Here is a 14507-nt window from a genome sequence, read left to right as displayed (position 1 = left end):
AAGATTTTAGTAATCAATCATTTAAGAACCAAAGAAAAAATATTTTACACTGATAAATATTATTGAGTGAATTTTATTTATCTACTGAATTTGAATATTATTGATGATTTAATATGCGAATTGTTTATGTTAAATCTAACAATATGACAATATTAAAGTTGTTTAAATTTAAATACGTAAAAAATTAATTCAAGAGAGGGTGTTATGGCCTTGCACATCAAATACGTGGTTTAAATGTGAACATATTACAAGACTCGGACTCTCTTTGAAGCTTGACATAGGTTTCTACACTAATATGATCTAAAAACTTTTCTATAAACACTAATATTTTACACGCTTATTCAACACACATTCTTATTCTATTGTTTTACACGATGCAATTTCTATTTTTGGGTTGAAAACCGTAAAACAATAAATAGAATAAGAATTTAGCGCGTGTTTGGGCTTAGTGCACTTTTAACGAAACCTCTGACTCTAAGTACACGGTTTATAAAGCAAGTAAATACACTAAATTAAGAAAGGGGAAGTTGTGGCATTCTAAGTTAATAACATAAATTATCTATTTAACCAAGTTGGGTTGGTCTAGTGGTTAGCTCACTAGTCCGCTTAAGCAAGTGTCGGGGGTTCGAATCCCGCCTTGTGCATGCAGCAACTCATTGGCCAGCGGCAAACCCTTAAATGGAGCTCAGTACCGCGACGGATTAGTCCTTGGCCTGTCGGGTTGGGGGATACCGTGGGAAACCAAAAAAAAAAAAAAAAAAATTATCTATTTAATTGTACCTATAATAATAACGATAAATAAAGGGTAAGAAGAAAAGTAGGTAAGCAAGTAGATGGAACTATTAATTTCTTAGTTGAATTTTTTTTAGTTTAGGGGAAAAGGGTGTATAATGAATGTATACCAAATCAACAATAGTAGCATGTGAGGTGAGGTCCCATCCCATTCATTCAACTTTCGTTTCACACTTCACTTTGTTTATGCTTTGCTTTTTTCTTTTGAGTTTTTTTTTTAAAATATTTTATTAATTTGAATTCATTTTTTCTTGCACGGTTTCCAATTGGTCGCCTTTTCGGACTTCGATTCCGTATTTTGCTCCACCATTCCCGATTATTTAATTTGATTATCACATTATGATGGTACTTAATTGGGGCCTTCAAGTTAGGCAAATTTAGGATCTATCTCTAACACCATGTCAATTTCTCAATTCTTGTAACCATAAACAACTACTAATCAAATAAAAATACACTTCATCATAATTTAATATTATTAATTAAATTTAAGATTAATTTACTCTTTTAATTCTATTAATTCACATTTTTCACATATTATTTAAAACAGAAATGTTTGGTAATAAAAAAAAAATTAACCAAAAACAGTCATAACTTACCTTATTTAGTATTTATTAATTATTGTAACAATTAATGAATGCTAAATAAGACAAGTTCTGTCTCCCTAGTATTACTCGGTAAAAAATATTGTTGATTACATGTATTTTTCTTAATTAATTAATCAATTAGTAATGCTTCAGAGACCAAATTGATTTGATCTAATAGTTAGTTTATTAGTCCGTGATTTTGTATCAATGGCAAATTCTTAAATTGATCTTATGACAGCAAATTAGTCCTTAGATTGAAAGTTAGAAAATACCTTAGAAAAAAAAAAAAACTAGTAATGCTTCAGCATATATGATACACAATTGACAGTAAGAATACTAGAGATTACAAAACCATGATAATCTATAAGGATTTAGATTTGATTATATATGTGACATAAAAGACAAGATTGAGATGATCCTTGAAAGCAAAAATAGAAGAAGAAACAAGACTAGTACTGTGAAGCATAGTGGGTGATGAGTGACAAGGCATTGCTAGTGACCTGAGCAAGATTTACCATTCTAGCCCTGATGGAATCCTTCATCTTGCCATTGAGAGCGTTGCCAGCAAAGCCATCACCGCAGGTGCTGTCATCAGTCAAAGCAGAAGAGACCCAGGTCTCAACATTGCTGATGTGCCATCTGAAATCGTCACCCTTCACCTTGCACAGCTTCAGCTCCTTCAGCGACTTGCTCAGCCTGTCACAGCTGTCGCTGATCTCCTCTGCGCAGTCCTTGAGGGCCGCGTACTCTCTGGGCTTCAGGCCTCTGAACTTGTTGCACTTTGTCACAAATGCCCTTGTGGACTGGCTCCTGTTCAGGCTGAGTGTGAGGGCAGTTTGGACCAGCTCGTGAGGGTCTTGCTGGATCGTGTTTGCATACACGGACAGAGACTCCACACACACGTTTGGAAACGTCGTCGTACTGCAAGACGATTTTATGAAATTCGAAGGGCTTGCGCTCACATTCTCCGCTCTGAATGTGACTGAAATGACAGAGACAAGAACAAGCCAGAGAGAAAGATGCAAACCCTTTGCCATATTTTTTTATGTGGAGAAGATAAGGATTTGTAGTGTGGATTCTAAGACTGAGAAACCAAAGCGAATAAAGCCTTCATTATATAGAGGATCACAACTCACAAGCCCAACTTAACTTAATGTCTTAACCCAAAGTCTCCTTAACCATATCTTGTGTCTACACCTCTATGGGGCCCACTTGACAAAAATATACCCAAATTATTGGCTTCCTACTCTGTCCTTTTAGAAGAAGAAAAAAAAAATTGTTATACAAAGTTTTCTCCTATTATTTATTTTTGAGAAAAGGACAATAGGTCCCTAATCTTTTGTCTCGCGGACATTTTTGTCCATGACTAATGAAAAATATTTTTAAGTTCTTGACCTTCACAAAATTTAGACGGATTAGTCCCTGACGGAGATATTTGGACGGATCAATCCCAGATAGAGGCATTTGAACGGAGGGATTGATCCGTTCAAGTTTTGTGAAGGTCAAGGACTTAAAAGTATTTTTCAATGGTCAAGAACGAAAATGTCTGCGAGACAAAAGTTCAGTGACCTATTTATCCTTTTTTCTTTATTTGTTGGGATTGAAAGAGATGTGAAACCTAAATAAATTGAATTATTGTACAACAATAAAAGAACATTTCTGAAGAAGATGTATGGGAATGCAATTAGGGCACGGGGCAATCATTCATGAGATAAGGGTTGATATAACATGTAGTCATGTACAATACAATACAACTTTGTCTGAACTGGCACATGTGCCTCTGTTCCTTTCTCGCCAATTTTTTAAATATAAGTTCCTTTTCTCTGATGTACAAAATGGAAAATATCCTTCTTTGCATTATTTTATTCAAGTGGGAATCTCTACTATTGCCGACCGACGTAGCCTACAATTAGATTTTGCTAATTTAATCATTATAGTTGATTACTTGATTACATGTTACTTTTTTCGTCATCAAATTTCAAATTGGACCCATATAGCAGACAATATATACATGCTGCTTTCATCCATGATTCTATAGAGTCTGCAGCCACGTGATTTGGAACCTCATTTCCCATCAGTCATCACTATTCACTACAACTTGGACTAATAATCCAGAAGAGCGATGGATTATAGTTATTTTTGCATTAAACTTGCGAATAAATTTAGTTTCTTGATAAAATGAAATAAAAAAAATAATATTATGATCTTTTAAAAATTTATTTTTGACACCTTTTATAAGTGAAAAATAATTTATATATTTAATTCAACCTTTTGGAAAATGATAATCCATTTCCATACTCTTGGAATGGAATTGAAACCAAGGTTATGAAAACCGAACTGGTCATCGAACCGTTTTAGCTACTGATTCATTAGTTTATAGATTTAATCGATTCGACCGTAATTGAACTAAAAAAATCGTTTTATAATAAAATAATAAATAAAATATAAATAAGCACATGAAAATATAATTATAGTCTAATCTAAACTTTAAAATATCATTCAAGTAGGATCAGTTTTCCCCTGAACATTAGAAGTTTGTGACTGACTTTCGTTAGTCACGGGAGGAAGAGAACGTTCATTCGAAGCAGAATTAGTTTCAGCATTATTATTCTTAGGTAGTTCTTGGTTGATACTTTCGTCCATACCTAAACATTACCAACAATCCAACCCAATAATCTCAACTCTCAAGTGCACAACAAATAACATCCAAAATTATTCAAAATTATTCACAATTATCCAACAAACAACAAAATCCAGTTTAGTAAACAAACCAAAATCAGTTCAACTTCAGTAATCAGTTAATCACTAATCAATAAACAACAATTATTAACCAAATTTCACAGTTTTGGTGTTCATCATGTTGAATCACATATCAGTTTCAGTAATCACAGTTCATTTTAGTAGGATCAGAATCAGTTCACAGTTTCACACTACACAGTTCAAAGAAAAATAAAACAGGGAGACAAATTTCAAAGTTCACAGTTTTGATGTTCATCATGTTGAATCACAGTTCAGTTTCAGTAATCACTAATCAATAATCACAGTACAGTTTAGCTCCCTCCAATCAGTTGAGTCTTGAATCAATTCACAGTTTCACAATACACAGTTCAAAGAAAAATAAAATAGAAAAATAAAACAGGGAGAGTGGGAGACAGCGAAGGCACCTTCAAGGCTTCAACAGAACATGTAACAGGGAGAGTGAGAGTGAGGCGGTTGAAGACAGCGAAGGCACCTTCTTAGTTCGCGACGGCTGCTGCGGTGGCTCGACGGCGGTGGCTCGACCCGTGTGACGGTGTGACAGTGACTGAGTGAGGCGTTGGAAGTAGCTCAGTGAAGCCTGCTCGATGAGTGAGAACTGAGAAGCACAAGCACTGAAGCAGAGAAGGGAAGGCAATTAGGGATCTTAGGATTTTGGACATTTAGGGATTCAGAGAGAAAAAACGGCAGCGTTTTGTTGCCATCCAAAAAATCGGCCGAATCACGATTCGGTTCGACCGACCAATTACTTACCGGTTTGTCGGTTCAATTCCGATTTTTAGATTTTGCAGTTTGATAATTGACCGATTTGTCTTTTCGTCCGGTTCACAGTTTGATCGGTTCGAACTGATTTTCAGAACATTAATCGAAACTTTAAACTTGTGAGTGTAAATTAAAGTGTTAGGTAACTATTGAGGATTATTTATCATTTTTTTCAAATAATTAAATAAAAGACAAGATATGTATACTCATATAGTTTTGATATTTTTAATTTATTGTGTAGCTATATTTTAATTATAAGATATTAGGGATTGTGAATTTCATACAAACAATGTAATTTATCATGATATCAAATAATATTTATGATTATATTGATCTCCCGTATAAAGTACCCAAAAATAAAACTAGTATTTAAAAATTAAAACAAAGCAAGCAAATTTCCACAGTTTTTGTTTTCTATTTTTGGTGAAGACAATAGATTGAGTTTTTGTTTTTGTCAAAAGACAATATATAATGTTAAATCAGAAAAGTGTAAAATGCCTTGCAGCCCAATTTATAAACAAAAAAAAGAGGTAAAGCTAACCCAGTGTTTTTCATGAAGCCCATTATATAATACATTTTAAAAAACCCATTGAGACATGAATTGGGGCAATATATTGGCGCAAAAGAACTGGTCTCCACTCTCCGCTTGGGTGATCAGTCGCTTTGTTTGGATTTGTCAGTTTTATTTTTCTGTTTCGACAGTTAAGTCTTTATATTTAATGAGGTGCACTAAATAATAGAACCCACCAAATAGCCCTGAAGCCCAATTTCAAGTTGACGTTGATGCAAAAAATAATAAAAACACTATATGATATTTGAAGGTAGGATGGTATGTTACTGATTGCACTATATGAGAGTGGGGTACAAAGCAATTTATCATTATTAGTTTGTTCAGCTTATTTTTCAGCATAGAGTAGTGAACTGAAGAAAAGAGTAAACATATATTATGCTGAAATTCAATTTAGAGTTATGTAACCATTCTCGATCATCCACTTAAGGCTCCATTGATCATATTGACATTTGTAGGACCAATATGCCCATCCAAAGGTTGCACGTGAATACACATCCAATTGTGCTTTTGCATAGTTCTGATAATCTTCCTTTGATGCACCTTGCACGCTCCATGCACCAGTCCATTCCCCTACCAATATCATAATAATGTAACTATCATGATTGTATGTTCAATAATATTATTGGTTAGAGTTTAGTTTGTATCTTACCAACAAAACTAAGAGCATTAGTTGAAGAGACACCGCTGAGATCCGAGGCTCTTTGATTTCTTATGAAGTCAATGTTTTGTTGTGCGTTCAGGCTATTGAAGTAATCGGAATAAAGATTGTAGTAATGCACATCAATAACTACATTATTAAAACCTTGGACAAATGAGAGAAGTACTTTAGAATCATGATCCAATGGGTTTGACATGATGACATAAGCACTCTGGCTATATCTCCTCACAGCATCATAAGCTTGCTTGTAATAGTTTTTGAGGCTATCTAGATTGACACCCGACGGCTCATTCATCAATTCTATTCCTCCTAGGCTTGGATTGCCACCGTATCTGTTAATAAAAAAAAAATCAATTCTTCAAACCATAACACAACATTGAACATATGTATGGTACAATTCTGTTTAAGTAAAATAATACCTTCGTGCTAAGAAGTCAATGACTGAGACTGTGTTTGGTATGTATGAATCTCCCCATTCTATATATCCATCTCTTGCCCCACTGTGATCATTGCCGTTCTGAGAACCTTGAACTGCATGCAAGTCCACTATCACCTTCATCCCATGCTTTCTGCGAGTAACAAATAGTCAGGTGATGGACACATATAGAGGAAGATGAATTAATGGATACTCACTGCGCCCATGTAAAAGCATTGTCCAAAGCTGCCAAAGATCCCCCTACAAAAGGCTTAGGTGGATTCGGGTCTTGTGCTATCCACCATCCAACGGGTATTCTAACTGCAGTTAATCCATTTTCAGACATGAATCTGAAATCATCTTCGGTTATATATGCATCCCAGTGATTCTGCAGGGAAGGCATGAATAAAATGAGTTCAACAAGTCTCGTAGTTTGTAAGAAAAATTGTAAATTAGATTTCTTACATGCATGACTTGAGGAGCTCTAGCAGGGCCATAACCATTGGTAAGTTGATACTCTCCTTGTAACTGATTTGCAACTTTATCATTTAAACGAAAGACAGAGGGGTCATTCTCATCCCAATTAGTGCCTGCATAATCTGCTGTCACTGATGTCTCCGATTGAACCTTCACACACAAGATTTTAGAGATATTTTCAAAGTAAATGTACTTATCCAATATGAATAGCTTGATGATGGAGTAAGTAGTATATTACCTGCAAGAACAGACCGTTAGATGCTTTGATTCTAATTTTGTTGGGGTCGTTGCTATTTCTTACAATCTGAAATGTTTCCGGGTTGCTAGGCGAGTTGGAAACTGCAACGATTTTGTTTCCACTGCCTTGATTTTCTAGCCCAAGAAATTGCTTGTTAAACACTCTAAAATTGAAAGATGTGTCACTGACCCTCCATAGCTGCAAAAAAGCACAGGACAGACTGAAATTCCAAAAACATAAAAAATGGATCTAAATGGAATTCTTTCAGATAAAGCAACATACCTTGAATGTTTCCCAACCTGAAGCTGAAGCACGGTTGGCAACAAGATCAGCTCCTCCTCCATTTTCTGCTGCGAGATATTTCTGGAACTTAGTGGACATTAGCTGCACTTGAGTTCCATCCTGAAATCAACAAAAATCATAAGCAGTTCTGTTAAATTTGCAAATGAAGTGGACCCTAATAAAGAAAGAGTCATACCAAGAGATCTTTGTTGACAATTCCATCAAAGAGAGAAGGTTTCATCCATCCCTCAGCAAGCAACCAGTTTCCTAGATTCACAGCTTTGTATGGCAAATTCTGTGCAACAAGAACAGAATGAGGAGGGTGTGAGAGGCATAAAGCCAACAAGAAGGCAAACAAGTATCTATATGCCATTCTAAATTGTTTTGTGAATAAGATTGTAAGAATCACATAGTATTTATAGCCATGGTTTGTAAATCAACATCATACAATAAAGCACATTATGTTAGTATTAAAAGAGAAAAGACAAATTGTAATGACTTGACCCAAGTGTGAACCAAATTCAGATATTCATATTATTAATTACTAAGTAGGCACCCCTGTCATAGGCACTAATAGAGCCACTGGCCAATGGCCATGGTCAAATGTGGATATAATCACATCGAAACGCATAATGAATGAGAGAGAGTATCAGGAAGAATGAACCCATTTACAAGCCTTTTTTGCCCAAGTCGTCACGAAACTAAAATGGTTAATAAGAAATCGTTAGTCATCTTTCTTTCATTAAAGAAACAACAACTATCTTTGGATAATCTAACTAAGAATTCAGCCTCAACAGTTACAGGGTGGAAGTTTCTCAATGAGCGTAATCTACACGGTCAATGGACTAGTGGGCAGTGCCAGCAGGAAGTGGGCACCACACTTTACAACTCCATTACTCCAACACAAGTTGACGCAAAAGAACAAAAAATATCAATGCAATAGTGGCATTGAATTGAACAATTATTAAAGCATGTATTGCACAAATCTGGGCTGAAGATAATTATTAAAGCATGTTTGGCACAAATCAGGGCTGAAGATACTATACTAGCGAGATTTAGGAATCCATAATTTCATGTCTCCAAATTAAAATTTAATAGACTCACAAATCACTAATCACACACTAATCAGCACACATAATCTCAGCCTCTCTCAAACTATTTGCCTAATGATAGTGCTAGGCCTTACATGGCTGCAAAGGAGGACCACACAAACAATCATTTCCGGCAAAGGCACTGGCTGGGAACTGAGTCTTTGGAATCTGACCACAAAGATGGTTATAACTGACGTTCAGCTTCTGAAGCCCAACCACACCCTTAGGAATCTTTCCAAACACCGAATTTCTAGACAAATCCAAGTACTTGAGCTTCTCCACGATCCTCAAACCTCCCATGTCGAACTTCAATTTGTTCCCCGAAGCCCAGAACCCTACCAAATAGTCTGTTCTGTTCAGCAATCCAATGGCGCTCCCTGAGATATCGTTTCCGGAGAGATCGATGTAGTCGTAGAAGTAAGTCTCCGAAGGCTTCCAATCATCCAGCTTCATCCTTATTCCACACTTGGCCAGCTTCAACGAGTAGATAATCGGAGACGAAGTCACCCACTTGGGGATTGTTCCCAGGTGCAAGTTGTTGTTCGACAAATCCAGAGATTCAATTCCTTTCACGTTCATCTCGGGGAACGGGTCTACCAGCAAGTTGTTGGAGAGGTCCAGGTTGAAGATCTTCGTCAAGTTCTTGAAGCTCTGCGGCACGCTTCCCGTGAATCGGTTCGAGGAGAGATCGAGTGTGTCGAGAGCCTTCATTTTCCCTAGAAAATCAGGGATTTTCCCGGAAAGCGAGTTGTGTCCCAGTTCCAGGTATCCCAGTGTTGGTGCCAGCGTGGCAATCGACGCCGGAATCGTGCCGGAAAATTTGTTCCGAGAAAGTTCTAGAATCCTGAGGTTCTTTAACGAAGTGAAAAAATCGGGAATGTTACCACTGAGCTGGTTGCCTTGCAAACTCAGATATGTGAGGTTCTTGAGGTTCCGAATCCCGTCTGGGATAGCACCGGTGAGGAGGTTGTCGCCGAGTTTGAGCTGAGTGAGCTGAGTCAACAGGGATAGTGAACTCGGCACTGTTCCGGTTAAGCGGTTGCCTTGGAAGCTGAAGGCGCCAAATTTTCGAGTGGAGTTTCCAAAAGAATCGGGTATGCGACCCGAGATCTGGCTGTTCTCGATGTAGATGTATTCGAGGTTGGGCATATTGAGGAGGAAACCCGGGAAGGGACCCGATATGTTTCGGAGATTAGTGAAATAGATACCGTCGAGAAATTGGAGCTTTGAGAGGGAGGACGATATGGTACCCGATAAGAAGCTATTGGGTTGGTCGGGTTGACCCGCAATAGAAATGCTTGTGACCCGTTTGTTTTCAAATAGGCAGTTGAGGCCAGGCCACGTGCAACAATCGGTCCCGCGTATCCATTTGCTGAGCATCCCAGATGGGTCTGATTTGATACCCGATTTGAAGCCCAATAGGCCTGCTTCGTCATCCGGGTGGCATTTTGCTGCATCGGCCTTGAGGTGTAGCGGTGTGAAGATGGTGAAGAGGATCAAGAGTGTTGTTGTTGCAGTGAGGATGCTCATTTTTATTTCTGAGTTCTACTTAGTTTTGCAAGCTTATGTTAATATGTTATATAAGAAAAGAAAAGAAAAGAAAAGGTAGTTGCAATTATTGACTATGAATATAAATGCATGATTATCCAGATCTGGGGTTCTGTCTTGGAAGCATTGGTCAGTGGATATCTACCATCTAGCTGGAGGGAGCCTCCAGAATTGACGCATTTATACTTTTCTTTTGTGTAGTGCAAGTGCTGCAACGTGGTTATGGTTCCACTTTCCACACACTACTTCTTGCTTTGCATTGTCCCAGTTTGCAGTACACTGTGGCACGTAGCCTTCTTGAACACTTCAAAATTTTGTCAGCTCTTATCTTAAGATATTGTTTTGAAAATCCTCCTACAAATCTTTTGTTTCGACATCTCTTTCCTCTTGCACTCAGTTTTATATTAAGCATTGACAATTAACCACTTTTTTTTAGTATATTACCGACATCTAAACTTTGTACATTGCTATACGTTATGTTTTAGCTATTAAATTTAACCTATGAGATATCCTCTGTTCACATTATTTAGTATTTTTATTGTCTATCTATATTTTTTCTATGTTTTAATACCTTTGTAAATTGTTATATAGCACTTCTAAAAATAAACTTAGTTGTACCCCATGACGTTTGCAATCCTGTGCATGCATTGCTTGAATATTGGAAGAATCCAATATCTTCTTTTCGTGGTAGCCAAACTAATTATCCTATTTTTTTTTTAATTTTAGAATTTGTCAGCAGCGATTAAACTAAAATATTAGTTAAATAACTTCACTTGCGTATTTGTTTGGACATATGAGTATCAACTCTCAAGGTTAGTTCTTAGTTTACTTTGTGGCTTTGTGCTAAGCCTCAAGCACAATAAAGCCCAAGGTTCTGAAAATCAAACCAGTTCAACCGAAATAATCATTTTATAATAAAATAATAAATAAAATAACTAACAATTTTATAATAAAATAATAAATAAAATAACTAACAGGTAACAGCAAGGTTCTCAGAGTAACTAACAACAATTATTCAAAATTTGTTACAATAAAGAATAAAACCATAAAAAGATGTACTATCTTCTACATTCCAATCAAAGAAAATATCTAATATGTTATTTTCCAGAGGAAAATATAAAAAATAAATTACAGAAAGAGCAAGTGATTATTCCATGCCACTGTTTCACAGTAACTTCACAACTGTTTTATTTGCAAAACAAAATCATTCACAAATCACAACATGAACTAATACTAGAAAGAAAAAGAAAACTTTCATGGCCAATTAGATAGAATTGCTTGCATATTTAGAAAAGAGTAATCACCCAAATTTTGGTTTAAAAGAAACAATTTGGTTTTCAAAAGTATATACATTGTTCTATTCCACATATCTCTAATAGAAAAGAAAAGAATAAACTACTCTACTTACTAGTTACTACCAAAATTTGATACCTTTTATCTACCAATATGCAACAATACAAAGGCCATGAGATCAAAGGCATACAGATCACTACGACTTAGTGAGGAATATGAAAGAATATATTCACACATTAATAAACAAAATTTCGATATCCAATTTAAAAAAGAAACTAAAAAGTTAATTCCTAAAGTGGGTCACAAGATTTACATCCTTAATTATCACATGGCTAACCTCAGAGAGAAGGTCCAAGCATGGTGGTAGAATCTCTTTGGAAGCAGGGATTGAGCCATACTAAACCAATAGGAGGGATTGAGCCATACTAAACCAATAGGAGCAATTTTAACATGGCAGGTTTAACATGACAGGAGCAGTTTTAACATGGCAGGTTTTCATCTTCGACTCAATGAACAATTTATTAAATCAACAACAGCAAAAACACAATATAACAATCAAAAGGTAAAGAACAACACCAAAACAATAATTTATCAAATTAAAAAGTTAATAAGATCAATTAAAACTGAAAATCAAAATAACAAGAACAATTAAAATTTTAAACTACAGCAAACCAACAACAAAATAAGAACTAGAAAACATACTAATCATGAAAACAACAATCAAATAAAACAATATCTGAATAATTAATACAAGAAAGAACAAGAAGAAGGAGAAAAAATCACCCTACGATAGAGCAGTTCTGAAATTCAAACAGTACAGGGAGAGGGAGAAGCTTTAAAACGCGACGGAAATGGCTGAGCGGAGGCTGAACAATGGCTGAACGGTGGCTAAAAGGCAGCGGAACAGAGGCTCGAACACGCGGCGTAGAGAACTGAACAGAGAGCTAAGCAGCTCGAACAAGGGTTGGCCACAAAACAGAGGCAGAACCACAGAAGCTTGGCCAAAAAGGAGGCGGACGCGCGGCGAACAAGGGCGACGTTGCGCCGAAGCTGTAGCAATGCGGATGGCGGCGGTGGCTGGACGTTGAGGAACGGCGGCGAGAGAGGGCTGCTATGGTGCTTCCTCCAAGCTGCGTTCGAGTTCTCTTCGATTCCAAGAGGGTGCTGCGGGTTAATGGTTAGGGTTCCTCTAACCAACGGCGCCGTTTTGAGCAAATTTCAGAAAACCGGTTGGGCGGGTTTGTTGCTCTGTACGGTGCGGGTCGGTTTCCCGGCCCAACCCAAGTCCAAAAAATATGTTTAGTGGCTTAAACCCTTTAAACCCTAATCCCTGTTTTGTATTGGATTTCAATTGCTAGCTTTAATATTTTTCCCTCTTTTCGTCACGAGATTTATGACCTGAAGCTCGATTCCTTGACTGCTTTTCAGTTTCATAAACTTGGGGGATTCTTCCCTCTTATGGAACTTGAGTTCTGAAACTAAAGTGAAGATCTATTTGTTGACAGTGAATAGGATGGATCACTTTGCGGGAGCTGAAGAGCATCTTGCTCAACAAAGACTGAGGCAGAAGCTTGATGAAGTCAATGTAGCTGCTCAAAATAACCTTGCCCCTATCCAAGACCATGTCAATTTCACTCTCCAGGTTTCTTCTTTATTGACTGCTTCAATACAATGACAAATTTTGCACTTGCAAGCTTCCTATTCTATATAGTTCATTGTTTCATTGGATTTGACCTTTCCAGAAAGCATATTTCAAATGTGCGTATGAGTGCTTTGATAGGAGCAGAAGGCAGGAAGAGATAACTAATTGTGTCGAAAATTGCAGTATTCCTCTTGCTAATGTTCAACAGACTTTTGATACTGAGATGCAAAAGTTTCAGGTAAGTCTCTCTTTCCTTTCTCAACTGTTGTTGCTTCTTTAATTGCAAAAGTATTGTGAATTTATTTAATAGACAAGTCTCAATAGTACAATCAACGATTAATTGTCTTTATTCTAGGTAATCTGTTTCTATCCACTATTGATTATAGGGTTTACAAACATAAAAATTGGATCCAATTCACACTTTAACTTTTTCAACACTATTTGATGAAAATTAATGGTTTGTTGTAAGAAATAGAGCAGATATGTATGCATGCATCTTCGAAAATTTTGCATTGGAAGATCTTTGGACCTCCAAACCATTTAGTTTGATTTCCTATTGAAGATATGGTATTCATAGATCCATGTAACTTACCTCACCCTGTAGTAAAACGCTTAGTAGTTTTTGTTGTTGATTTCTCATTATTTGGACAATAAATACCTTGTTTTGAACATGGTGCAGGAGAAATTGAATAGATCTCTGATGGTATGTCAAGATAGGTATGAGTCTGCAAAGCTCCAGCAGAAAGGTGGGGCCATGAATGATATGGTTTCCTGTGCTGATGAGGCGATCCAAGACAGCATCAAGATGCTACCACTTCTTGCTAATAAGTTGAAATCCTCCTTTGGCATTAAGGACAATGACTCCTTCTAGCTCCATTTTTTTGTATCCAAAGATTTAGTTATTATTGTAGATGGTGCAAATTTGCAAGATATTATTTTGTAACTCTATCTAGAGTACACAAGATTTTGCTGGATTTCTGTAGTTAGAATGCTGGGAAAGCTTGATTTATCAATGACTTGAAGCAATAATTATGTGCATTTCGTTAGGTTTTATTTCGCTACCTTCAAATGTAACATTGTATACGATGTGATCATTTTAAATTTAATCGCAAACAACTTCACCCGTGCAATCTAGCCACCTGTTCTTTAAGCGGAATGCAAGCTCAACAATGCTGCATGAGTTTCTCCATTGTTTTGTTCTTCAGTGGTATGGTACACTAACGTGAAAAGATTATTATAAACTGATCATAGGTGGTGATTTTTATTGTGGGGAACAACTTAATGTTTCGTTTTATCGTTTGACTTTAGGAACTTTATATTTTAGTAGAAGTTGAAACTGTGAAAGATATATCAATGATTGTATTAATATGAGGCCCAATCATTTTCTTTTTTCCCCC

General features: G+C 36.5%; 4 protein-coding genes across 4 annotated transcripts; 1 reads left to right on the top strand and 3 right to left on the bottom strand.

Annotated features, from left to right (window-relative positions):
• Window positions 1-1733: 1733 nt before the first annotated feature.
• On the bottom strand, window positions 1734-3152 carry LOC112752046 (21 kDa protein). The gene has a single exon (XM_025801419.3). The coding sequence runs from the start codon at window positions 2411-2413 to the stop codon at window positions 1826-1828; it is 588 nt and encodes a 195-aa protein (XP_025657204.1). The 5' UTR covers window positions 2414-3152; the 3' UTR covers window positions 1734-1825.
• Window positions 3153-5707: 2555 nt separating this feature from the next.
• LOC112752047 (probable glucan 1,3-beta-glucosidase A) lies at window positions 5708-8026 on the bottom strand. The gene is made up of 8 exons (XM_025801420.3): window positions 7733-8026; window positions 7537-7656; window positions 7255-7452; window positions 7005-7166; window positions 6758-6927; window positions 6544-6693; window positions 6116-6456; window positions 5708-6036 (listed from the first exon to the last, which is right to left on the bottom strand). The coding sequence occupies exons 1-8, from the start codon at window positions 7907-7909 to the stop codon at window positions 5852-5854; spliced, it is 1503 nt and encodes a 500-aa protein (XP_025657205.1). The 5' UTR covers window positions 7910-8026; the 3' UTR covers window positions 5708-5851.
• Window positions 8027-8512: 486 nt separating this feature from the next.
• On the bottom strand, window positions 8513-12606 carry LOC112752048 (uncharacterized). Its single transcript, XM_072228684.1, has one exon. It carries the CDS (start codon window positions 10155-10157, stop codon window positions 8712-8714), a length of 1446 nt encoding a protein of 481 aa, XP_072084785.1. The 5' UTR covers window positions 10158-12606; the 3' UTR covers window positions 8513-8711.
• A 194-nt stretch (window positions 12607-12800) lies between these two features.
• Window positions 12801-14240, top strand: LOC112752049 (uncharacterized). Its single transcript, XM_025801422.3, has 3 exons — window positions 12801-13110; window positions 13211-13348; window positions 13790-14240. Exons 1-3 carry the CDS (start codon window positions 12982-12984, stop codon window positions 13979-13981), a joined length of 459 nt encoding a protein of 152 aa, XP_025657207.1. The 5' UTR covers window positions 12801-12981; the 3' UTR covers window positions 13982-14240.
• The last annotated feature ends 267 nt before the right edge of the window (window positions 14241-14507 follow it).

This window comes from Arachis hypogaea, chromosome 19, assembly GCF_003086295.3.
Source record: "Arachis hypogaea cultivar Tifrunner chromosome 19, arahy.Tifrunner.gnm2.J5K5, whole genome shotgun sequence".
Taxonomy (NCBI): Eukaryota; Viridiplantae; Streptophyta; class Magnoliopsida; order Fabales; family Fabaceae; genus Arachis; species Arachis hypogaea.
This window is presented reverse-complemented; position numbering and strand designations above follow the sequence as displayed.